This window comes from Myotis daubentonii, chromosome 8, assembly GCF_963259705.1.
Source record: "Myotis daubentonii chromosome 8, mMyoDau2.1, whole genome shotgun sequence".
In the NCBI taxonomy this organism is placed as follows: Eukaryota; Metazoa; Chordata; class Mammalia; order Chiroptera; family Vespertilionidae; genus Myotis; species Myotis daubentonii.
The window spans coordinates 67,180,561-67,207,956 of NC_081847.1; the positions used below are offsets into that span (position 1 = coordinate 67,180,561).

At 46.5% G+C, this 27,396-nt stretch overlaps 1 protein-coding gene and 1 pseudogene across 1 annotated transcript in view; one reads left to right on the forward strand and one right to left on the reverse strand.

Moving 5' to 3' along the window:
• The first annotated feature begins 11,448 nt into the window (after window positions 1–11,448).
• LOC132239838 (non-POU domain-containing octamer-binding protein-like) lies at window positions 11,449–13,407 on the forward strand (annotated as a pseudogene).
• A 1,327-nt stretch (window positions 13,408–14,734) lies between these two features.
• RUVBL1 (RuvB like AAA ATPase 1) overlaps window positions 14,735–27,396 on the reverse strand; it is a 37,228-nt gene continuing 24,566 nt past the window's right edge. The window contains exons 9-11 of the mRNA XM_059706786.1: window positions 20,675–20,777; window positions 16,308–16,399; window positions 14,735–15,108 (exon numbers count right to left, since the gene is read on the reverse strand). Of these exons, the coding sequence (XP_059562769.1) occupies window positions 14,949–15,108; window positions 16,308–16,399; window positions 20,675–20,777 (355 nt within the window). The 3' untranslated portion in view covers window positions 14,735–14,948. The remainder of the gene's footprint in view (window positions 15,109–16,307; window positions 16,400–20,674; window positions 20,778–27,396) is intronic.

The window sequence follows — 27,396 nt, forward strand, 5'->3', positions numbered from 1 at the left end:
GACCCAGGCATTTGCCTTGACTGGAATTGAACCCGGGACCTTTCAGTGCGCAGGCCAACGCTTTATCCACTGAGCCAAACCGGCTAGGGCAGGTCCTGAATTTTTACAAGGTGCCCAAGGTCTCCCCTAGGTGCAAGTTCCTCCTCAGAAAGACATTTTGCCTGGAAAACTTTCTTGTGGTAGTGTCAGTCACATGCTCAGGACTTTGGTAATTTGAAATACAGGTGATTAAGCAGAAATCCTGGCTCTGGGCCGGTGTGCAGACTTCTTGAGCCTCCCCTAGGACTTCGGGAATGTGTCCTGAGGTGCAGAATCCTCCCAGCAGAACCCTATGGCCCCAGGCCTCCAGCCCTTTTAGTCCAGACCAAGGGGTGCTGTTGCCCTTGGCCGAGACAGTAGGCATCAATACACATCCAGTCACTGACCAGAAGAGTCTCACTGCCCCCAGGACACAGCATCATGTGGACAACAGTGGCAGGCATGTTGGTGCCTCCCTAGAAAGTGCCATGCAGAAAAGTCTTCCAGTGGTTTTCACTCTGAGCCAAATGACAGACTGTTTCCAGGGTAAAGGGAGAAAAAACTTCCCATTCACCCAGATGTCAAAGCGGATACGCTTGTCCTCCGCCACCACTCTGTGCATCATGTGTCCTCAGTGATCCATGATGGAGGCCCTGATGCTGGAGCCCAGCTAAGGAGGAGGCCTGCCCACCTGTCACAATGCTCGCTCAGGCGGTGCTGGCCAGGGCAGGCTGTCCCTCTGGGGCCACTTGAGGGAAGGTGTCGGGACATGTCCCTACGGAGGCCATGTGCTGTGAGACCACAGCAGGACAAGATGTGCAGCCAGGCTGCCCTGTGCTCCCTCTACACTTGCCGGCCAAAGGGATGGGCTCAAATGCAGGGCAGGAGCCAGCAAGCAGGCACTGCAAAACGTGGAGACAGGCCGGGTGTCTGTTTGGACCTACAGAAACTCAGAAAACCTCCTGCTCCCAGGAAAGCACTACATCTCTTGCCTAGGCCTGTGGCCAGACCAACCTCACCTGGGAACAGAGTCAACGGAAGCCACATGTGAGCAGCCACATACATGGTTTTGGTGCCAGGCTCTGTCTTGGCTCACTGTGACACCTGGCTGGCCCCTCTGCACCTCACTTCCCACCTGTGCACGAGAAGTTGAGAGTGACTCCTAATCATCATGGGAGTGATGATTCTGTGGGGCAGGCACTGTGATAACTACCGAAACATGATCTCATCTACCACTCCCATGCCCTAGCTGCTGGAAGCCTTGGGAGGAAACCTCTTGTTCTGATTTTATAGGTACAGAAATAGAATATGGCCAGAAGTCACACAACCACGTAGCAGCAGAGCCAGGACAAAATGCTCAAAGCCCTCTTCCTGTACTCCAAGATCCTGCTTGGCAGCTGGGCCTGTCTGCTGGTACCTTTGCTATGGGCCTGGCTGGGAAAGGAATGAGAGGCTCAGGGAACATGGTCCACTCCTAGGAGCCTCCCCCCATGCTGCCTGTGGCTGGGTCCCTGCAGGGAAACTGCTTTAGCTTGGGGTCCCCACTCCAGTCCCACCACCTTCCTCTACCTGCTGACACTCACTGCCCATGTCCCTCCCCAGCAAGGCTACTAGTTAAAATTAAAGGTAAGAGAAAGAATTTCCCAGACAGTGAAAAGTTAAAGGAGTTCACCACCACCAAACCAGTATTATAGAAATGTTAACTGGGGGGATGAGGACACATATGCAATACCTTAATCAATAAAGAAATTAAAAAAAAAAAAAGAAATGTTAAAGAATCTTTAAGCCTGGCTGGCGTGGATCGATGGTTGAGCATCAGCCTATGAACCAAGAGGTTGCAGTTTGATTCCCAGTCAGAGCACATTCCTAGGTTGCGGACTGATCCTCAGTGGGGAACGTGCAGGAGGCAACCGATCGATGATTCTCTCTCATCATTGATGTTTGTATCTCTCCCTCTTCCTTCCTCTCTGAAGTCAATAAAAATATATATTTGATAAAAAGAACCTTTAAGAAGAAGGGGGAAAATGTAAATATGAATAATAAAATGGCAATAACTGTACCTAACAATAATCACTTTAAATATAAGTGGATTAAATGCACCAATCAAAAGACATAGGATAGCTGAATGGATAAGAAAAGACCCATTCATATGCTACTTACATGAGAAGCTATTTGAATCAAAAGACACACAAACTATAAGCACAGGAATGGAAAAAGATTTCGTGCAAACGAAAATGAAAAGAACAAAATGACATATTAGACAAAATAGACTTTAAAGGCTATAATAAAATACAAGCACATTACATAATGATAAGAAAAAAACTCAACAAGAGGATATAATCCTTGTAAGCAATTATACATCCCACATACCAGTAAGAGAACTTAAATATATAAGGCAGATATTGATGGACATAAAGGGAAAGAGCGACAGTAATGCTGTCATAGTAAAAAATTTAACGCTCCATTGACATCAAAATCAACAAGGAAACAGCAGTCTTAACTGACACATTAGACCAGATGAATGTAATATTTTTAGAACATTTCACCACAAAGCTGCAGAATATACATTCTTTTCAAGCTCACATGGAACATTTTCCTGGGTAGACTATAAGTTAGGTTACATAACAAGTCCTAATACATTTAATAAGATTGAAATCATATCTAGCATCTTATCTGACCATAACAGTATAAAACTAGAAATCAATTACAAGAAGAAAATGGAAAAACACAAACACATGGAGACTAGTATGTTATTAAACAATGCATGGGTTAGCAATGAGAAAAGAAGGAAATCAAAAGATAACTTGAGACAAATTAAAATGAAAACACAACAACCCAGAATCTGTGGGATACAATGAAAACAGTCCTAAGAGGGAGATTCGCAGCAATACGGGCCTATAAACAAGAAAATATCTCAAATAAGCAACCTAACCTTAAAACTAAAGCAACTAAAAATGAACAACAAACAAAAACCAAAGTAAGTAGAAGGAAATAATAAAGAACAGAACTGAAATAAGTAAAATAGAATCGTTAAAAAAATACAAAAGAAAGATAAAACCAAGAGCTGGTTCCTTGAAAAAATAAACACAATTAATGAACTTTTAACCAGACTCATCATGAAAAAAAATATAGTGAGGACCCAAATAAATAAAATTAGACATGATAAGTGACAACTGACATCCCAAAAATGCAAACAATTATAAGAAAAGATTATGAACAATTATATGACTACAACTTGAACAACTTGGAAGAAATTAATAAATACCTAGAAACATACATTTTTTTCCAAAACTGATTTAAGAATAAACAAATCTGTACAGACTGATTACTATCAATGAAATCAAATCAGTAATCAAAAAAACTCCCAACAAAGTCCAGGACCAGATGATTTCACAAGTGAATTTTAACAAGCATTCAAAGAAGAATTAACACCTATCCTCAAACTATTCCAAGAAATTCAAAAGGAGGGAAGGCTCCCAAGCGCATTATAGGAGGCCACCAATATCCTGATTCCAAAACCAGACAAAAACATTACAAAAAAAGAAAATTACAGGCCATTATCCATAAGGAACATAGATGCAATAATCCTCAACAAAATATTACCAAACAAATTCAGCAATAATTAAGAAGATCATACACCATGATCAAGTGGGATACAAGATTGGTTCAATATCTGTAAGTCAATTAACATGATACACATGAGAAACATCAATGAGAGAAAACATCAACCATCAACCACCTCCTGTATGCCCCGTAATGGGGATCTGGGGATCGATCCTGCAACCTGGGCCTGTACCCTGACCAGGAATTGAACCAGTGACCTCTTGATTCCTGGGTTGACGCTCAACCGCTGAGCCACACCAGCTGGGCTAAAACTGTTTTCTTTAAGATCTGGAACAAGTTAGGGTTGTCCACTTAACCACTTTTATTAATTTAGTATTAGAAGTCCTAGCCACAGCAATCAGACACGAAAAAGAAATAAAAGGCATCCAGCCCTAACTGGTTTGGCTCAGTGGATGGAGCGTCGGCCTGCGGACTGAGGGGTCCCAGGTTCGATTCCGGTCAAGGGCACCAAAAAAAAAAAAAGGCATCCAAATTGGAAAGTAAAATTGTCATTATTTGCCGAAACCGGTTTGGTTCAGTGGATAGAGCGTCGGCCTGCGGACTGAAGGGTCCCGGGTTCGATTCCGGTCAAGGGCATGTACCGGGGTTGCGGGCATATCCCCAGTGGGAGATGTGCAGGAGGCAGCTGATCGATGTTTCTCTCTCATCGATGTTTCTAACTCTCTATCTCTCTCCCTTCCTCTCTGTAAAAAATCAATAAAATATATTTTTTAAAAAAATTGTCATTATTTGCACAAAAAAAGACATATAGGGCAATGGAACAGAATAGAGAGCCCAGAAATAAACCCATGCCTATATGGTCAATTAATATTTGACTAAGGAAGCAAGAATATACAATGGAGTAAAGACAGTCTCTTCAATAAATGGTGTTGAGAAAATTGGACAGCTACATGCAAAAAAATGAAACTAGACCACTTTCTTACACCATATACAAAAATAAACTCAAAATGGTTTATTTTGTATAAAACAAAACAAAAACCATAGGCAGTAAACGCTAACATTGCTCTTAGTAATATTTTTCCTGGTATTTCTCTTAGGGAAGGAGAAACAAAAGAAAAAAAACTAAACAGGAATAAATCAAACTAAAAAGGTTTTGCATAGCAAAGAAAACCCTCAACAAATCAAAACGACAACCTACTCAATGGAAGAACATTTGCCAATGATACATCTGATAAGAGGTTCATATCCAAAATGTATAAAGAACTCATACAACTCAATACCAAAATAACAAACAATCCAATGGAAATATGAAAATATGCTCAAGGTAATCATCAGAGAAATGCAAATTAAAACTTCAATGAGATACCACCTCACTTGTCAGAATGGCTATCATCAATAAATCAACAAACAGGTGTTGACAAGGATGTGGAGAATAGGGAACCCTCCTGCACTGTTGGTGGGATTCCAAATTGGAGCCACTGTAGAAAACAGTGTGGAGGTTCCTCAATAAATTAAAAATAGAACTACCTTATGACCGAGCAATTCTACTTCTGGGTATATATCCAAAGAAATCCAAAACAGTAATTTGTTAAGATATTTGCACCCCTATGTTCATTGCAGTGTTATTTACCATGGCAAAGATACGGAAGCAACCCAAGTGCCCATAATAAACCATTGGATAAGAAGTGGTACATATATCCAATAAAATATTACTCAGCCTTAAAAAAAGAATGAAATCTTACCATTGTGACAACCTAGATGGACCTAGAGGGTATTATGTCAAGTGACATGTCAGACAGAGAAAGACAAATACCATATGATTTCACTTATATGTGTAATTTAAAGAACAAAATAAATAAAACAGATACAGCCTCATAAATACAGAGAACAAACTGAGTGTTGCCAGATGGAGAAGTACTAATTGATAGTTACAAAGTAGGCACCAGGATGTAAAGTCAATATACTATAGGTAATATAGTCAATAGTATTATAATAACTATTGTATGGTGCTAGGTGGTACTAGAATTTTTGAGGGGATCACTTCATAAATATGATTGTCTAATCACTATGCTGTACACCTGAAACTAATATAAAATAATATTGAATGTCAACTGTAAATAGAAAATAAAAAATTTAAAGTATTACAAACAAATATTGAACTCTAAGTAATTGAATATTTGCTTAAATATTTAGGGATGTAGCCCAGCTGGCATAGTTCAACGGTTGAGCGTCCACCTATGACCCAGGAGGTCACAGTTCCTTCATGGTCAGGGCATATGCCCAGGTTTCAGGCTAGATCCCTAGTGGGGGTATGCAGGAGGCAGCCGATCAATGATTCTCTCATTGATGTTTCTATCTCCCTCTTCTCCCTTCCTCTCTCTGAAACCAATAAACATATATTAAAAAAAATATTTAGGTATTGATATCTGCAACTTTGAAATGAATAAAAGATGATTGGATAAAAATGGACTGATGGCTGGAGGAGAGGGATGGGTAGTTTCTAGGCGATAGGTATGGGGATTGTCACCAAGCAATTCCTGCAATGTTGAAATTTTCCATAAATGCTGGGAATGCATGTGTATTGGCACAGGACATCCATGGAGGGGTGCACCTGCTGTATAATTCAGCTTTCTTCTGGAGAGGGAAACAGGATAAGGGCAAGGGGAAAGGAGATTCACTGTACTTTTACATTTTGAACCATGATGTAAATTACCCATAACATTTTTCTTCTTTTCCTATAGGTATGTTGGGGCACGTTGGCTCCCTCCCTACCCGCCTTGGCAGCCTGGATTGCAGGGAAGGGAGCCAGGGCTGTGGCTGGGACGCCAGACTGCACTCCAGGTTTGGTCACGCTCCCAAGCCCGGAGGTGTGGCCCGGCAGGTCCCCAGGCGCGTGATGGGGTCGAGCTGTACGCCTCTTTCCGCAAGGGGGCGCTGTGGCCTCGCAATTAGTAGAGCAGTGCTGCCGCCAGGCCGGTAGGGGATGGGAGTGGGGAGGTGGCGGGGAAGAGACAACGGTGACCTAAGGGATTGGAACCGGCGAGGGAGTGGCCGTGGACCTGCATCCGATAGAACTTCGATCCCCCACCGCCCACCGCATTGACCTTGCCCATGACCCCTCGGCCACTCGGGCTCGCTGCCAGCCCGTCCCGCCAGCTCCGCCCCCTGTCCTAGTCCTGGAGCGGCCGGCCTTCCCTGGGCTCCGGTCACCACCTCGGGGAAGCCCTCCCGGCCCCTCCTTTATCACCTGGCGCAAGGTTTCTCCCGGTCTGTCAGTGGCGGGGCTTGTGGCAGGCTCTTTTCCCCGAGGAGAGGCCTGGGGGCGCGGTCACCTCGGCGTTTGTGTGCTTCGGCGCTGGCAGAGCCCACCGCTTCTTCTTTGCAGTCAGTGATGTCGCGCAAGCCAAGCTGGGGTGTCAGTGAGAGGATCGGGCATCGCCGGGGACTGTGAGCTGAAGGCGGGCGTCGCTCAGGGAGCACTATGATCTGTCCCGTGGGCCCTGGGAACCTAGAAAGGAGTCTTGAGCAGTGGCCTGACAGGGGCCGTGGGGAGGGGCCCTGCAACGGGCGAGCAGAAGCCCGGGCCAAGCAGGGGCCAAGGTGGGGAGATCATAGTAGCTGTCCCCCACCCCAGCGGCTGCCGGTTCACGGTCAGCCCGGGTCACGCAGGCCCTTGGTGACTGCTCAGGTACGCCCGAGGGCACCTTAGTGACATTCCTGTGCGCGCTGTCCGCGCACAGGCCCCCACGCCTGTGTCCTACACACCAGGGTTCCGGGTACTGCCGGCCCGTGCACAAGTGCTGTACGCGTATGGTCCGGACTTGCACTGGCCACCCTGTGTCCCCTGCGCCGAGCACACCGCGCCCGCTGGCCAACACGCACCCCCAGGCCTGACGCCACCATGCCCCTTTGGTGCGGAGTCCGCGAGCCCGCGCCCTCCCGGCAGCTTCCCGCGTCCCCATTAATCACGCGGCGCAGACGGCACAGATCTGCGCACAGGCGGCGTGTCGGTAACTGCGGGTGACGGAGCGGGTAATCGGCGGGCGCTCATCGGCCCATCTTATCGCGCCGGCCCAGCCGCTGCCTGCCGTGTGCTGCCCATTGATCGCGTCGGACAGGGGCCGAGGGTCAGCGCCGGCCGGGCCGGCCTGACAGCCACATCCATCGCCGCCCAGACGCATGCTGATGGCAGAACAGGCAGCGAGGCCTGGCCATTAATCACTGCACCTGCTGGGGAGTGACAGGGAGGGGCGACAGGGTCAGCCGGCTGACAGCCAGCCCCTGCTTCTGGTCCATCCCTACCTCCACTCGCGAGTCCTGCTGCAAGGTTCTCCGGCCCCGCCTCCTTCCCCAGGGGCCCAGTCACCCTGAGCAGGCCTACCCTCGTCCCCACAGGGCCTGCTGTCCCAGGAATAAACGGGAAGGGGCATGGCCCCATACTGCAGGAGCGGGAAGGGTGGGGAATGGAAGGGTGAGCAGCAGGTGGATTGAGGTGAACACTGTTCTAACCTCTCAGTAGCGCCGTTTTCCAGACCGACTGCTTGGCTGGGAGGAGACAGCCATTTCTCCCCTCTGGCTGCACCATCCCTGGCTGGGCCTCACTGAGGATGGGATCCCAGGGGCCCAGAGAGGGGTCTGTCCTCTTCTCCAAAGTCAGTTGTAAACACCGAGGATAAAGCCGATGCCTTTGCAGGTTCTCTTCTTTCTGCTCCCAAGCTTGTGTGGCCCTGAGCCTGCCCTTGTCCCTCGGCCTAAGGGGAAGGGTCAAGCCAAGAGGTATTTCTCTAGGGGCCTTTTCTAGGTCTTTGCAAGGGCCATCTGCCTGGGATGGGGAAGGGTGGAGCCTAGCAGGCCTCTGGCTCCTATTGGACAAATTGAGGCCTCTTCTTCCAAGAGGGATAGGGATTGGGAACTCTTCAATGAATTCCAGTATCTTGAGTACTCTGGACAGCCACATAGCACCTCACCATGTCCTCACCTGGGTATGTGGGATGATTGCCCCATCTTATGGATGAGGAAACCAAGGCTCAGGACCAGAAGGGACTAGCCTCATCAGGACCATGTCCCTACCTACCATGCCCTGGAGCCGGGTTGTTCCACTTTACCACCTGTTGCCTCTGCCCAGGGCCCCCGGAGATCAGGGACTGCTCAGGTCCCTCTATGCTGATCCTGGGAGGGAAAGAGGATGCTGGGCGACTAATGTCTACTGCTTTCCGGGCAGAAAGAAGCCTGCTGGCCCTGGGGTCTGAGACATAGAGGCCAACAGGGAGTGACTCCCATCATTGTGCAGCTCTGTTTTATTAGAAAAATGGTTGAAAAAGATCTGCTAAGCAAGAAGTCACTTTCTGGTATGATACCACCATCTATTTAGTCCTAAAAATCAAGATATCCTATGAGCCCATCTAGGGGGTGCAACGGAAGAGGCGTGTCCGTGAGCCCTTCCGGCTTTCACAGGGGCCATTAGTACAGGCTGGGATTTACATGCAAACACTCGCTCTCAGCCCACCCAATCAGCTTGTGGGGAGGCACCCAAGAGCTTGGGCCCGGAGCTTAGAATATCGGCCCTTTCCTATGATCAACCCCCACCCTGCCTCACTTTAATATTACTACAATTTTTCATGCCAGACCTGAAATAGTGCAAAAAATGGGGCTGCTATAATTGTTGGTAGATTGTGTGTCAGCCTGATAAGATGTAACAAATATTTTCCTCCCCACAGGGTCTGTTTCCCTCTTGGTAATGGATGGAGAAACTTCTCATAGTCAGTGAGGGATCGGTCGTAAAAACTTCGCATGGAAGATTAATGTAATAATCACAGGCCTTGCTGGAAAAAATAGGAGGAAAATTAAAATAACCCAACTGTCCCACTTATCCAGAACCATCTCCCTCACTTTGGAGGCCAGATGAGTGAGGTGAGCACGAAGGAGCAGGATTCCTGAGGATCAGGTACCGGGGGCTGTGACCACACACACACACACACACACACACACACACACACACACACACCCCTCCCCACCAACTGCTCTGGACATCAGGGTTTCCTGAGCAGCTGGGGGGCTCTGTCCAAACGTCACTTGAGAGGTTAGCCATCACTGCTGCCTCTCTACTGCTCCCCAAGCACTGTGGAAGGTTTGGGGGCTGGAGGAAGAGGTCCAGGTGGGCAAAGCCTGGTTCTTGTCCTCTGGGGTCACACCTTAGGAAAGTCGCCTTCCTCATCTCTGCCCCTGCTTGCCTCACCTGGCTGGGATGGAGTTAGATCTTGAAGGCCCCTCCAACAACTCAGCACGCTGAGGAAGGTGTTATAGCCATAGGGGATTGGTGCACAGACTCCAACCACTGATTCCAAAGTGGCTGGGCAAGTGACATAACTGGCACAATATCACAGGCTGATGTGAGAATATAAAAGGAAATATGAAGCATTAACACAGGCCCAAGCCCATAATCATCTCTTGCTATACTGATATCAGAGGTAACACTATTCTGTTTTTTCTTTTTTTTTTTTTTAATATATTTTATTGATTTTTTACAGAGAGGAAGGGAGAGAGATAGAGAGTTAGAAACATCGACGAGAGAGAAACATCGATCAGCTGCCTCCTGCACATCTCCCACTGGGGATATGCCCGCAACCCAGGTACATGCCCCTGACCGGAATCGAACCTGGGACCTTTCAGTCCGCAGGCCGACGCTCTATCCACTGAGCCAAACCGGTTTCGGCTATTCTGTTTTTTCTGATGTGGCTTAAGTAGGGAGGTCAGATACACAGGATATGAATACCCAGGACAGGCGACAGGGCTCAGCCCTGACTTCAGATGTATCTCCTCCCCCACCAAGAACCCCATGCTGGGATTCTCCTTCAAGGGCCAGGCCAGAAGTAGGTCCATTCTGGCAGCAGGGACTACCTGGGCTCTTAGGGTCTGAGTATGGCCTGAGGTCTGGATGGACTCCCACATCATTATCTCAGCCCTCCTGTCCCCGCAGTCTTCTGGACATGCTCAAATAATCATCACTAATGGGAGAACAGTTGTGCTTGCCCAAGGACTTCGTGGTTAACTTAGATCAGAGCAACAATCGGATCAAATGGCCATCTTGGTTAGTCCCTTCTCCTGCACAGACAGCAGCATGGAGATCCTGCTCATGAGGGCAGAGAACCCAAACAACCAGCCTGTACCAAGGCACTGCTTCTGTGCCTAAGCCCTGCCTCAGGCAGCACAGAGCTAGCAGACAGCAGGCAGCCTGGGAGAAAGAATGGGAGCTCATCCTACCAGGTGAGAATGTCCGGGTACCGTATCCGTCAGGCACTGCCATTTCTCCTTCCTCTCAAGGGGCTGAAAGTCCCACTTTAGTGAACTAACAAAGAGATATAATACCAGTGATGGGGACATGTCAAAGGGACACAGAAACCAATCGAAAGAACTCTCGCCCTAACCGGTTTGGCTCAGTGGATAGAGCGTCGGCCTGCGGACTGAAGGGTCCCAGGTTCGATTCTGGTCAAGGGCATGTACCTTGGCTGCGGGCACATCCCCAGTAGGGGGTGTGCAGGAAGCAGCTGATCGATGTTTCTCTCTCATCGATGTTTCTAACTCTCTATCCCACTCCCATCCTCTCTGTAAAAAATCAATAAAATATATTTAAAAAAAAAAAAAAAAGAAAGAACTCTCAATGGCCAAAGCTGGACTAATATGAGCAACAAAATAAATAGTACTGTATGATAACCCAAAGTATATAGTAAATATCCATGAGTCCATACCGAGATAAATGATTGAATAAACAAATGGTGAGAAGAGACAATCTCCCATGCTGAAGAATTCCAAATAATTTATGTAAATGCTCAGCCCTCAAGGAGGTGGAGCAAAACTCCCCACCACTTAAGTGTGGACTATGTATGCTCAGAGACTTCTTCCAAAGAGGACAGTGTGGAAGGGGAAGGGTAACGTTACAGTGGAGAAATCTAACAAATATGACCTCAGTTATGGAACATAGCTCAACACAAATAGTGATCTGTGATAAAAATGGCACTTTACCTGTCTGATCTTACTCCCAATAACCTGTGCAACCCTGGGTTAATCATGAGAAAAACATCAAACACACACAAGCCCTGGCCGGTGTGGCTCAGTTGGTTGGAACATCATCCCATGCACCAAAAGGTTGTGGGTTTGATTCCTTGTCAGGGCACATACCTAAGTTGCGGTTTGATCTCCAGTGCAGCGCTTATGGGAGGCAACCAATCGATGTTTCTTTCACATCAATGTTTCTCTCTTTCCCTTCCTCTCTCTCTAAAAATCAATAAGCATGTCCTCAGGTGAGGATTTGAAAAAAAGGCTGCTGTTACTGCGAGGAGAGAACAGTCAGTAGAGGGGTGCAGAAAATGCAGAGCAATAAAACCTGTAACTTGGAGAAGCAAAACCATGCTCCAAGGAAACAGCAGCTGCCGCCGCTGTCACCAATACTTGCAAACGGGCAACAAGACAGCAGCCAAAAATGGAGGCTTGACTATTGACCTGGAGAATTCTAGGAAACCAGGAGACCTTCATCCAAGGTAGCCGGCTCTTTGTGGACAATCTTCCTCTTCATATCACTGAGGAGGAAATGAGGAAGCTATTTGATAAACATGGGAAAGCAGGTGAAGTCTTCATTCATAAGGATAAAGGCTTTGGCATTATCCACTTGGAAGTATGAACCCTAGTGGATACTGCTAACGTGGAGCTGGACAACATGCCACTCCATGGCAAGCAGCTGCATGTGCGCTGCGCCTGCCATAGTGCATCTCTTATGAGCCGAAACCTTCCTCAGTATGTGTCCAATGAACTGCTGGAGGAAGCCTTTTTTGTGTTCAGCCAAGTAAGAGGACCAGAGTCATTGTGGATGATCACGGAAGAGGAAGGCCCTCAGGAAAAGGCATTTTTATTTTATTTTATTATGTTTGTATTGATTTCAGAGAGGAAGGGAGAGGGAGGTAGAAATGTCAATGATGAGAATCGCTGATAGGCTACCTCCTGCCCTGCATGCCCCTCACTGGAGATCAAGCCCACAACCCAGGCATATGACCTGACTAGGAATCAAACTGTGACCTCCTGGTTCATAGGTTGACGCTCAACACTGAGCCATGCTGGCTAAACATGGAAAAGGCATTGTTGAATTCTCAGGGAAACCAGCTGCTCAGAAAGCTGGAGACAGATGCTCTGGACAGCAGGCTCCTTCCTGCTAACCATATTTCCTCAGTTTGTGACTGTGGAGCCTATGGACCAGTTAGATGATGAAGAGGGACTTCCATAGAAGCTGGCTATAAGAAACTGGCAATTTCACAAGGAGTGGGAGCAGCCACCTAGATTTGCACAGGTTGGCTCCTTTGAGTATAAGTATGCCATTGAGATGGAGAAACAGCAGCAGGACCAAGTGGACTGCATCAAGGCAGCTTGTGAGAAACTGGAGATGGAGATGGAGGCTGCTGCCATGCTAATGAGGCAGGATTTGATGAGGCATCAAGAAGAACTTTGGAGGATGGGAGAGCTGCACAACCAAGAAGTGCAAAAACGAAAGCAACTGAAGCTCAGGCAGGAGGAGCGCAGGCACAGTGACGAAGACATGCGGCGACAGCAGGAAGGACTCAAGGGAAGGGAACCTTCCCTGATGTGAGAGCAGGAGATACAAGATAGGTCAGATGGCTATGGAAGGTGCATAAACAACAGAGGTGCCATGCCCCCTGCTCTGTGCCTGCTGGTATCCCAGCTCCTCCAGGACCTGCCACTATGATGCCAGATGGAACCTTGGGATTGATCCCACCAACTACTGAACTCTTTGGCCATGCTGCTACCATGGAAGGAAGAGGGGTAATTCAACCATGCAGCTCCTGGAGCTGAATTTGCTCCAAAGATCAATGATATTAATAAAATTGCAGTCTTTAGTTTCCCTAAACCCTTAAGAGAAGGACCTTTTTGGACTAGCCGGAATTCTAGTCTGGAAACGTGTTAGGGATTCCTCCTAATAGTTAGGTTTTCCCTGCCTGTACTATTCTGGGGAGTATGCTGGAGGCAGAGAGCAAGGGAGAGGCAATATTTAACAAATCATTTCTGGGTGGTATATTGTTTAATCATATCTGCCTGGTGCATTCCTGAAGTGTCGTGATTATTGAAGGCCTGGGAGGGTGGGAACAATAGCAAAGTGGATCCAGTTAGAGCCCCCATTAATCTTGATCATTCCATTCTTTGTTTATCCTGTTCTATTTGTGTTCTCATTCTTAAATTCCCCAACCCGAGACACTGCCATATGTACCACTAACATCCCCCAATGACCTTAGCCCCATCATTCCATGAATTCCCAGGTGGGAATTCAGGCAAATGACTGCAGACGTCACAGATAACATACATATGGTTTTATTATAGCCCACAGATTATTCCTTCATGTCCTAAAGGAGACATTTTCTCTTTAGAGATTTTCATTTTAGTATATCTTTAAAAAAACCTTGTGTTAACTTGCCTCCATTTTTGGGGGGGACGGGGGGAGTTAAAGATCACCCAGGAATGGCCCTTCTGTGTCTGATGTTTCAGTTTTTCTTGATAGGCCTAGTACAACCTTGGGAACAGGGTTGCTGTATGCTGGATGTCAGACAGTAGCTCTTAGCCTTGCCTACATATCTCAGTTAGTTATGCTATGCCTTTTTTTTTTTTATTGGTGTACTATGTTTGATTTGACCCTGATACCTTTAGAATTTTTCTGGGGAAAAAAGTGGAGCAATAATGCAGCATCAATTTATTAAAATACATTTTAATCCTTAAAAAAAAAAAACCCACTGAGGTACATTAGACAGAACACTACCTGATCAGCATTGTGAAGGTCATTATAAACAAGGAAAGTGTGAGGAACTGTCATAGCCACAAGGAATCTAAAGGAAAATGACAACTAAATGTAATGTGGGATTCTGATGGGATCCTGGGACTGAAAATGTGAATAAAGTATAATAATGCATCAGTGTTGGTTCATTAATTGTGACAAATGTATTACATACTACTACCATAAGATGCTAACAGTAGGGAAACTGGGTGTGAAGTATGTGAGAACGCCCTGTACTTTACAACAATGCTGTACATCTAAAACTATTCTAAAATACAAAGTGTCGGTTTTTTTTAATTAAAAGAAAAGAAAGAGATGTCATCAAAATATCCTATAAGGATTTATTAGAAAACATGCCAGGTGAGGCAGGGTTCCTTCAAAGCAACAATGGGAGAAAGTATAACTTAAAAAGAAAACAGTACACTGAACTTGCCATTAACCACGCCCGAGGGGGAACAGAATCCGAAGCCAGGGGCGAGCCTTGTATCTGCAGGCTGTACCCAGGCCCAGGCATGCTGGGAGTGTCTCTTTGCAGAAAGACTCACTTCATGTACTTATCCTGCTGGTCAGCCAGGATTTTGGCCGATGACTTGGCGTCATAGAAGAGCTCACTGATCTCCTCAACGTGCTCTTTCTCGATGCTGTCCTTCCCGTTGATCTTAGCAAGCAAGTTGGCTGGGGTCAGCAGTTGCACCGAGTACCTAGAGTGGACAGGAGCCAGGGCAGGAGTGAAATGGTGGCCACAGATAGGAGCCCTTCCACACCCACAGGAGCACTGGCACCAGGGGCTGAGCCCAACGCTGGGCTTGAGAAAGCTGCTGCAGACACAGCAGACAAGGAGGCGTGAGAACTGTCCTTTCTCAAAGACCTGCAAGATCTCATGGAGGGGTCAGAAGTCACCAACATGACCAAGTCCTGCTCCCCAAATCTCTTTCAGTCTGAAAGTTCTCCAACAGGAGGGGATTCCACCACTGCTTGAAAGGGAGCACAAACTTAGTGGCAGGTAATCCAAGGTCCAGATCAGGACTGTGACAATGGCAGGGAAATGAACACAGCCACTGTAAGCACATGCCCTATCCAAAGACACGAACATCCAGGAGATTTAAAAAGCACCACTCCACCCGAACAAAGCAGCTTGCAATTCTGCTTCAACCTTGGGAGTGGAAGAAATAGGGACAGGAGCGACGTCATGATTTCACAAGGAGCCAGAACACTTAGGAGGGACATCCTCCATAGGCAATGGCTTTGAGCCAATGAACAGTCAGGGAAGCAGTCCATGTCTGCGCTCCTCCTCACGCTCGCCTACACCCACCACTCCTACCCGAGACACGCCTGGGGGACAGAGCCAGCAGGGCGAGGGGTAAGGAGGCGAGGTAGGGCCCAGCTAATGAACTCCTTGCTCTGGACCCTGGTCTCTGGTCTGTCCTTTTCCTCTAAGGCAGCGGTTCTCAACCTGTGGGTCGCGAACAATGAAAATACATCCTGCATATCAGATATTTACATTACGATTCATAACAGTAGCAAAATTACAGTTATGAAGTAGCAACGAAAATAATTTTATGGTTGGGGGTCACCACAACATGAGGAACTGTATTAAAGGGTCGCGGAATTAGGAAGGTTGAGAACCACTGCAAGGGGACTGACGGGTCAGAGCCAGCTCTCTACCACAGGAGTGTACCTGCTGCAGGACAAGGGGACGTCACCTGCTACTCTAGCTTTTAAAACACCATCATCTAACTATTCCGCACTCCACAGCACAGTGTCCTGGACAAGATCCATCATACCAATAAGAACAGACATGGTCCTATGTGCTGAGAAGGGGGCCTGCCTTTATGTCCCCACAGGCCTTGCTGAGAAGGCACCAGTGGGGTCTGCAGCAGCTCCAGGGGAAGTGGCTCACCTCAAAGTGGTCTTGGTGCCAATCTCCCCGAGGTGGTTCAGGGCCTCCTCACTGATGTTGATTCCCTCTGTCTGGGCACGGATTTTAATGATCTTTTGAAGGAGAAAAACCATGATCAATAGTAACCAACCACAAGTCTCTCATTTATAAAGTGCTTTAAAAACAGCCTGGTTAAGTGTTTCTCGTCCCATCATTAGAGCAGCAGAAGCCCAACCCTGGGCTGGTGGGGCAGAGAGCCGACCTCTCCTTAGGACTGCACTCACCCACCTCTGCAGTGCCATCCACACTGTGCATGGCTTTTCAGCCAAGGTGTTACATTCATACTGACTGAAAAGCAGCTGGTACCCCTGGAGGAGTCAACCAGGGTAGCTCAGCTCCTGCCTCCCGGTCCTTCCCACTCAATCCCCAGAACCAGAAAACTGAGGCCTCTCCAAAACCTGCCCAGGCTCCCGCACAGGCTCTATCCTTCCTCTCCAGTGTGGACACCCACCTATAAGCACTCAGGTAAGAAGAATGATTCTTTGTTTGCTTGATAAATTCGATGGTTGAATAAATAAAAAAAAGTTACTTTTAAAGATTTACCAGCCCTCATAACATCACCCAAAGATATCTAATCTATCAAGAAGAGGCTGACGCTTGCTGCAGTTTGAAGATCCCAGTCAAGTTGGATGGGAAATAAGCTGGCAGTGTGAACGCAGTAACACAAGTGGCACCGGGATCCTGCAGCGCACCACACTGAGTGATAAGGGGCAGCTGGGATAATGATGTTGTGTGTTGTGAAGCCGAGATAACTCGAAGACTTTGAGCCTCATATAATACAGGAATTTTTCACTTTGGCAGCTTCGTAAACAAGATATCAAGAAGCTCTTGTTTAAATTAAAGCCATAAAAACACACCCGAGTAGAGGCGCAGAAAGTGGGAGAGACTGAGCCCCCAGCTGAAGCCTTCCAAGGGGAAGAGCAGGAGCAGAGGTTTAGGATATAGACATTTCAAAACTGCCTTTCGGCTCTCAGGCAGAGACCCCAAGGACAGGAGCTGCAGGGGGAGAGAGTTCAGTGTCTGGTGGCTCTGATAAGGGGCCCAGGATGTTACCTGCTTTGAATGGGAAAGGTACTGCTCAGTAAGAAAGCCAGGCTCAGGGCCAGGGCTGTGGCTGAGGTGGCTAGGCCAGCAGCACACATCGGGGGAGGTGGCCAGGTGCTGACAGGAAAGTCTTTTACTCTGTCAACAGACTCTGAACTCAGATTTTTGTATGAAATGTTCTGATTTCTAAATGTTGGCAACTTGTTCAAATATTTCGCACTGCACCGGCCACATTGAACCTACCTGTTCAGCCAGGGTATGACCTCCATCAAAAGAATCTAAGCTTCTGCATGAGGGGTTCCACCACCTGGGGTCCAAAGCTAAATGCAGCTGAGCAGGGAAGGTCCTCGATGGACAAAGGGCAGGCAGAACTGGAGCAGGGAGGGAGATCCCTGCTCCCTCCACAGGACTCCCCTCTGACCACACAGTCAGATCCGGACAGGTTTGTGCTCCAATACAAAAAAGGGCTTTTTATTGCCAGCTGGGGACCAACGAACCTCCAGGTCCTCTCAAGAAAAATGTCCCCTGCAGCCTTCAGAAACTTTAGGGCGATGCAAATATTTAATCCTGGAGCCTGCTCCAGGGGAAAGCTTCAGCCCCGGGGATTTCATCTTTAGCGAACTGCACTGATTTGGAAGTTGGGCTTCAGGAATGTCAGGGACACTACTCTCTCTCTAGAGCAGGTCAGAGCTATCCCAAGAGCTCCTGTTTCAGACTACTTGGAAATGGACAGTTCATAAATTAGATCTTTAATCATTTAATAACCTGCTGGGATGGTTTATGAGGGTGTCAGCACTGATGGCAGAGTACACAAGTTACATTTGCTCTGTTTTTTAAAAACCTGCCCCAGGCTCCATCCAATAAAGACGCTGAAGTTCTTCCTTGAACCCGCAAGAACAAGGCAATGCCCATGCTGGCAGTTAGTCGGTCCTCTGCTAAGCCAAGAGGAAGCCTGGCTGAGCCAAGATGGGATCAGGCTGGGAGCCTGCCAGCAGTTACTGCTCTGGAGGCACAGTTGCAGAACACTCCAGGGGAGATCAGACTGTGTGCTCCAGGGTCAAATGGAGGAAACAAATGTGAACTGGCTCTGAGTGGGTCCTAGCTCTGCAGCTTATTCTCTGTGGCCACGGGGCCCTATTGTTCCCGAGTCCCAAAACCTGGTTATTGAAAGCTGTTGTACGGATCCCAGTGGATGCCTGTGAAGCACCTGCAAGCTGGTAGTAACAGTACTAATTACTGCAGTAGGAAGGGATGGCTGGCCCTTCCTACTTCTCTAAGTTATTACTGCTATCTCGCTTAGTCTTCATGACAATCTTGAAAGGAGGGAACAGATCTCCCAGTGAACCAGGAAGGCCAAGGCTCATAGAGGTGCACCAAATTGCTCATGTCAACTCAGCCAAGAAGTGCTCTGAGTGTGCAGGGCTGCCTCTCCCAGCAGGCTCCAGTCCCACGGAAAGGATGGGGAAGGGACCAATTTCTCCTTTGCTTTTGCTTCTATTCCATGAATACCTTGACTAAAACCTAGCATTCATCCAAGAGCAAAAGACCATTATCTGGTGACATGGCCTCCAGTCATGGAATTATACAGTTGCTGCCATGAACTACAACTGTTTCAGGTATTCTGTCAATGCTGGGTATGGAGGGAGACCTCTGCTCCATGCTAACCCTGGCACTCCTGGGTACTGGTCAACAAGAAATGCTGGCAGGGCCAAGCAGGATAGGCCATACATAAGAAAAGGGGCAGCCAGGGAGTGCACAGGAGAGGCCCTCAGAGCTCCAAAAGGAAAGGCCCTGCCGATGAACTGCCAGAGGGACTCCACCCTGAACTGAGGTGTTTCTAGCAGATGGGAAGCTGGTGGCATAGTGCTTAGGCACATGGGCTTCAGGATCAGACAGCCTGGATTCCAGTTAGTCAGGCCTGTCACCCATTAAACAGTGACAAGCTTTATGAACTTGGGCATTAAATTAGCCTAAGTCTCGGTGTCCTCATCTTTAAGAATGACAAGGATAACAGTTCTCCCTGCCTCATAGTTCTGGGATCAAATGGAATCATGCTGGCTAATCATGTCCATGGGTTTAGTACAATGTCCAACAAACAGTGCCTGTTCTCTGGTGAGAAGAGAGGGTCTAGGCGGAGCCCGTCAAGATGTCAGTGCTGCCCTGGTCCACTCTATGTCCCAGCCTTAGCCGTATGTGGACCTCAAAGTGACAGCCCTACATGCTGGCAGCAAGACCATCTGGGGCACAGGGGGGCAGAGTAGGAAAAATAGTACAGCCCTTGCTGTCCCAGTGGGTCAGCAACCTATGGCAATGAGGAGATGGCCTGGGCTCTGCAGGGCACAGACTGGCTTGCATCCTTGACTTGCCACTTCATGACTCAGCCATCAAAAGGTAAAGAGATTATGACCGTAACGACTACTGAAGGGGACTCAAAATTCTAAGTGTGCAGTGCCTAGGCACTGTTTAGCACACAGTTGGTATTCCAGCTCCAGATCAAGCAAGAGGCCATTCCTGTGGGAAAAACTAAAACTGTACCCCTTGGGGTAAAGCCCAATCTCATATATCCCAGCACCCCCACCCCACCTGCAAATCTAACCCAAATTCAGCTCACGTAGAATTTTGAGCATGTACTCTGTGTCAGGGACTGAGTTAGATGCTTTCATGTACATTTCCTTCAAGCCTCTCATTATAAGGTTAGTTTTATGACCTCCATTCCACGTGCCCCTCTAAGCTCTGTGACCCTGCTTCACCATCATCTCTACAGCCAAAGCAACAAAACTATGCACCACCCCCCAAAACCCCACCACTAGTCAGGCTCTTTACGGCAGCCAGGCTCTGCTAAGACTCAAGTGTTACCCTCTCCAGCTTCTATGCTCTGCTGGAGCTGGCCTGCTGTGGGTTCTGATGGGACAGAGTGCCTAGCTTTGCCCACTGAGCAAAGAGACCTCGGACAGGGCCTGGCCTGGGTCCAAGAGGCTATTGCCAAGTCATTTCAGTGCCTCTTTCCTAGAGCCAGTGGCCTCCCTAATGACCATCATCAAGTCAATATTTTTCATCATCCCTTTCCTAAGGTTTTGTGACACTTCAGGCAATGTCTAGTTGGCCCATCTGTCCCTCTGATGGGGGAATTGAGGCTCTGGAGCATTGTGATTTGCCCAGGGCAGCAGCTAAGTGGCAGACGGTGGTGAGAGCTAGGCCCATTCTATGGAGCCTTTCTGCACGGCATCAGGGAACGCTGGGAGCAAATGAGGGAAGAGAGCGAGGAGGTGGGAAGGCAGACTCACCTGTTTCATTTCCTGTGGAGTGTACAGCATGGTCCGGATGATCATCACTCGGTCCAGAAGGTCGAGGGGGATGCCATGAGGAGAGGTGATATCCTCAGTACCCCTGCAAGAGCCAGAACGATCACATCACCCCCTGCTCTTTGAGACCAGGCTCTGGACATTGAAAACATGGTTGAGGTGCTCAACATGACAAAACAGCTAGCTTACATCCTAAGAGTCAGAGCCAGGGTAACAGACTAACATTCAGGTATCATCAAAAGCAACTTCTCTATTTGAGAAAATATCAATGCCATAGGAAATTTGGGAAAGAGGAAGAAAAGGCCACCCAAAAAACAAACAGCACATTTTCATATATATAGATTTTTATAAACTACACTAAGTATGTAGATTTTTTTTTTTTTTTTTTTTTTTTGCTTTTGTCTATGTCACTTTAGTTTTAATCCATCAGGTATTTTATAAAACCCCAAACGGTTGGGAATTTAGGTAGTTCCAATTGTTATTTTTACTAATGATAAACAATTTTATACAGTCAGTCATGAACATTTCCTCAGAAATTCTAGTAGTGCCTGATACAATCCTGAATATCTATTTGAATGGATGACTGAATGTCCTAATTTATAAAGCTACCCAGTGATCTGATCTCCTTGCATTATAGCCAACACTAGGTATTCTAATTTTTTAAATATTTTGCTGCTTTGACAGCAAATGGTTTAGAAAATAGAAGGGTAATACCTTGTTTGAATTTGCATTTCCTTTATTCATTTGAATGCTTTCCCTTATATGCACTAGTTATTTTATTTCTTTTGGGGAACTGTCCAGTCATGCCCTTTTCCTATTTTCCTTCGGATTCTTAACCAAGCCATAGGAAGAACAGTCCGGGAGAGGAGCCCTGTTAAACCCACCAGGCCTTCAGGTAGCAGCTGCCTGCCTGGCAGGAAGCGTGTTGGGCAGACCTGGCAGCCCACGGGGCCAGGCTTCAGCCACAGTGTCCGGAAGCCTCAATCTTTGAGAGTCACAACAGCAGGTCTACCTCTGCACCATATCTGGTGCCAGATTAAAGTCTACGGTCATAACTTATCAATATAAGAAAGAACAAGAATAGGTCATTTGAATTCAATGGTTAATATCAGAATACTTGGTTTCTAATATAAGTAATCATTGTAGAAATAAAACTTCAGTAAAAAATAAAATCTGTTGAAATTCTATGTGGTCAGTTAAAGTATAATGTATATTTATTACTGCAAGAATAAATGCTGTTTTGATATATTCTACAACAGCATGGACCTCGAAAACATTATGCTAAGTGAAAGAAGCTAATTATAAAGGGACAAATATTGTATGATTCCATTTATAGAAAATATCTAAAAAAGGCAATTCGTAAATACAGTAGAATAAAGGTTACTAGGGATGGGGTAAGGGGGAAATGGGAATTACTGCTTAAGGGGTACAGAGTTTCTGTCTGGGATGATGGAGAAGCTTTGGAGATGGATGGTGGTAATCGTTGTAAAACACTGAATATAATGAATACCACTGAGTTGTATACCTAAATGGCAAACTCCATGTTATATACATTTTACCACAATAAAAACAATCCAAAAAAGAGTAAAATGCCATATTAATGAACAATTGTTAAATATAAAAAAACTAGAGGCCTGATGTACGGAATTTGTGCAGGAATAGGCCTTCCTTCCCCCAGCTGCCAGCACCAGCTTCCCTCTGGCACCTGGGACCCGGGCTTCCCTCTGGCCGCCAGCAGGCACCAGGGACCCGGGCTTCCTTCGCAGCCCCGGCTCCATCCAGAAGGTCGTCCAGAAGGATGTGTGGTCTAATTAGCATATTATGCTTTTATTATTATAGTTAAGACCTTTCAAAATGAATGGGGAAATAGAATAGCAAATACAAATATTATTATTATTATTGCTTTTAAAATATATTTTTATTGATTTCAGAGAGGAAGGAAGAGGAAGAGAGAGATAGAAACATCAGTGATGGAAATCATTGATCGGCTGCTTCCTGCACACCCTCTACGGGGGATCGAGCCTGCAACCTCAGCATGTGCTCTTGACCGGAATTGAACCTGGGACCCTTCAGTCCGCAGCAACTCCAGGAGGGGCTCTCAGTGTGGAGCAATCATTGTTTGACAGGTAGCCATAATAGCCATATTACATTATAAAATTGCTAACAACAAACTGCAGTAATAATTATATTTTGGCTGAAAGTGCAGATTTATTCTTGTACCTGGAAGTGCATTACTGACTCTGGCCTCAGCCTAATACTGATTTCATCATTATGCCATTCAACAACTATTCAAACTATGTTAATGGTGTGCCTCTTCCAGTTGGGTGTGAGGCCACAGATGGAATTCTCCTTGGAATCCAATATGGTATATCTGTAGGAACAAGGAATTGTGCATCTAAATTATTATCCTATAGACACACTTATATGGGTGCAAAAATTATAACGCAAGAGTTCCTCAACTGTCACATTTTGACATTTTGGACCAAATAATTTTTTTGTAGAGGACTATCCTGTGCATTGTAGGATGCTCAGCAGTACTCCTAGCCTCTACCCCAGTGATGGCGAACCTATGACACGCGTGTCAGAGGTGACACGCGAACTCATTTTTTTGGTTGATTTTTCTTTGTTAAACGGCATTTAAATATATAAAATAAATATCAAAAATATAAGTCTTTGTTTTACTATGGTTGCAAATATCAAAAAATGGCACCAGAGTTAAGTTAGGGTTTTTCAAAATGCTGACACGCCAAGCTCAAAAGGTTCACCATCACTGCTCTACCCACTAGATGCCAGCAGCACCTCCAGGCAAGACAAATAAAAAAATTTCCCTGGCTCTGAATCACTGCTTGATGGTTGTTTATATAACCTTGTAACTGCAGGGACACAGATAACACAAAGCTTAAAGCTTCTATGGTGACAGGAAGCACAGTAAAGAATACTTCTCTGGGTAACATGAAGGGTAACTCCCTAAGTCCACTGAGCCCTAAGAAGAAAGCCATTTGATTTTTTGATGAGGCTGCCAAGACAATTCAATAAAGTAAGAACAGTCTTTTCAATAAATGGTCCTGGGACAACTGGGTATCCACATGCAAAAGAAAGAGGTTGGACAGACCTATTCCTTATGCCACACACAAAAATTAACTCTAAGTGATCAGGAACTTAAATGTCAAAGCTACATTAGAAAACTTTTAAGAAATCATAGAGTATAAATCTTTGTGACCTTAGATTATGTATGAACCAGAGGCCCAGTGCACGAATTCGTGCACCAGTGAGGTCCCTAGGCCTGGCCTGCAGGATAGGGCTGAAACCGGCTCTCCGACATCCCCCGAGGGGTCCTGGATTGTGAGAGGGCACAGGCCAGGTGGTGAATGATCAGGGCCGGGGAGGGACGCAGGAGGTTGGCCAGCCAGGGAGGGACTGCAGGAGGGCTCCAGGGCATGTCTGGCCCGTCTAGCTCAATCCCGATCAGCCAGACCCCAGCAGCAAGCTAATCTACCAGTTGGAGCATCTACCCCCTGGTGGCCAATGCACATCATAGCGAATTGTCGACTGTCTGCCCCCTGGTGGTCAGTGCACATAATAATGAGCGATTAGCATATTACGCTTTGATTGGTTGAACGGCCGACCAGTCGACCGGACACTTAGCACATTAGGCTTTTATTATATAGAAGGATATAGGATGGTTTTCTTAGACATGAGACTAAAACACAGGCAACAAAAGAAAAAAACAGATCAATTGGACATCAAAATTTAAAACTTGTGTGTCAAAAGAAAGACACAATCTAGAAGACATTGAGCCCTAGCTACTTTGGCTCAGTGGATAGAGCGTTGCCCTGCGGACTGAAGGGTCCCGGGTTCAATTCTGGTCAAGGGCACGTACCTCAGTTGCAGGCTCCATCCCTGGCCCTGGTGGGGGTTCATATGGGAGGCAATCAATCAATGTGTCTCTCTCACATCAATGTTTCTCTCTCTCTCTGTCTCTCCTCTTCCCTTCCACGCTCTCTAAAAATCGATGAAAAAACTATCCTCAGGTGAGGCTTAACAACAACAAAAAAGACAACCGACAGAATGTGAGAAAAATATTTGCAAATAATATATTTGGTAAGGGACTAGTATCCAGAATACATAAAAAAAACAATAAAAAAATATAACCTTCATAAAAAAATGGGCAAAGGATCATAAACAGATAATTTTCCCACAAAGATATACAAATGGCCAACAGGCACATGAAAAGATGTTCAACATCACTAGCCATCAGAGAAATGCAAATCAATACCACAATGAGATACCACTTTATACCCACTAGATGGCTAGAATAAAAAAGACAGACAATAATAACAATTGTTGAGGATGTGGAGAAATTGGAACTCTCACACACTGCTGGGGAGAGTGACAAAGTCATTGTGGAAACAGTCTGGCAATTCCTTGCAAGGTTAAGTAGAGATACCATTCGATGCAGCAATTCCACTCCCAGGTATGTATCCCAAAGCCCATCAAATGATGAATAGAAAAATGGGCTACTAAATTTTCCATATTTTAAAATACTATTTATTCAGCCTTAAAAACAAGTAAGTACTGATGCATGCCATAACATGGGTGAACCTTGATATTAATTAAGTGGAAAAAGCCAGACATAAAAAACACACAAGATTGTATGGTACCATTTATATGAAACTAGAGGCCTGGTGCATGAATTAGTGCATGGGTGGAGTCCCTTGGTCTGGCTGGCGATCGGGGCTGAGCGAGGCCATCTTGCCCAGTCCCAATCAGGGCTGATCGGGGCTGGCCGGCCGGGGGGAGGGACTGTGGGAGGTTGGCCTGCTGCAAGAGGGTGGCAGTGTGTGTCATAGGGACCGGTCGTAATGGTCACTTGGGCTTTTATATATATAGATGTCCAGAAAAGGCATTAAATGCATAGAGACAGAAAATAGGTTAATGGTTGCAAGGAGCTATGGAAAAAATAGGTGTGTGTGGGAGGGAGGAGTATGGCAGGGTAGCTGTTGATAGGTATAGCATTTATTTGTGGGTGATGAAAACATTCTAAAATAGACTATGGTGATGATTACACAACTTTGTGAATATGTTAAAAAAAACCCTGAATTTTACACTTTAACCCGGTGAATTGTATTATGTGTGAATTACATCTCCATAAAGCTGTTCTATTTTTATTTATTGTTGAGAGAGAGAGAGAGAGAGAGAGAGAGATATCAATTTATTGTTCCACTTATTTACTTGATGCATCAGGACAATACTCCAACTGAGCCACAAGGCCAGGACAAAGCTGGTTTTTAACAAAAGTGCCACTTGGGGTGTTCTGCCACAGGGGTACACTGAATTTCGACCTGATTGTTTCTTAAGTCTCCATGCTTTAATGCTACAGTGACTTGTGAAGAAAAACTCCCACAAAGACTACTTGATCCCAGGGAGCTATTCTCCACAGGAAAAGAAGGCCTCCCAAGTGTTAGAGCTGGGATCAGGCCAAGCTCCTTTACACCTGAGGATCCTGCAGCCTGAAAGGGAAAAGACTTCTCAAGGTAAAAGGAGTGGAGCCAGTGCAGCTTCACCTCCCACTGTGTCTGTGAATGTTATCTCTTCCCATGGGAGAGGGAGGCGCCCATGGAAGAAGCCTAGGGCCATGTGCTCCTCCAGGAATGACTCCCCCTATGTACAAGGAGAGGTGACCCAGAGGAGTTAGGGGCTGTCTGCACTTTCACAGCCACACCTCTCCATCAGGTACGGATGCTCCTCACACCACCAAACAACATCAAAACTCAACCCTCCTCACTCACTGACCGGGCAACTATGGAAAGCAGTGCAGGGAAGCAAGAATGGCATGGACTTTGGAGTCAGATGGCCCTCGCAGTTCACCTCCCATGTGAATCTGGAGGTAGGGTGGTCAGGGTGCCTTGAGATTACAAGAGAAGGCCCGTGTGGAGTACTTTGGACAGTTTCTGGCACAGAGGAACCCTCAATTACTGTGAGTTTCCTTTCCTCTCCCTTTCCTTTCAGGCTCTAAAGGTCAGATATGGGTCTGAAGGCAAGGAAGCTCAAACTCTACCTCCAGGGGTAGAGTCTGATGGGCGGCAAGTCAGATGAGGCCAAAACTATACATATATTCCAGAAATTCCATCATTTCACATCTCACATCTCAGAGCATGGCTCTGAAGTACAATGCTCTGATCAATTCCCAGCTGTGCCTCTGAGCTGTGTGACCCTAGCCAAGTGCCCCTCCTGGTGCAACCTCGGTGTCCTCATCTGAACGAGAACAGCAGTCCCTTCCTCACTAAGCGGAGGTGAGAGCAGCAGTGTGCCGGGTACACAGAAAGAGCTCCTCATACATGTTGGATATTTTTATTATTGATATTTTGACATTATCATCACCACTAAACAACTTTCCCACTAGTGATTGGCATCAAAATCCTCTTGTAGAGCACACACCCCAATTTTGGTTACCTCAGTGGGCCTGCACAAGACCCACACTCTGAACATTTTCCCTCCACTTGGATGATTGCAGTCTGACAGCAGTGAGCAGCCACAGCCTCAAGGAGCCCTCGATCAAATCAGTCAGGACAAGGCTGGGCCATGTCTCCCAGGTTGCAGACTGACCAGAGCTCTGTCCCTACTGGGAAGTTCTGAGATCAAAGCTACTTTCCTATGCACCTTTTTCCTGGATGGGACAGGACTGAGAGAAGGTACTCTAAGTC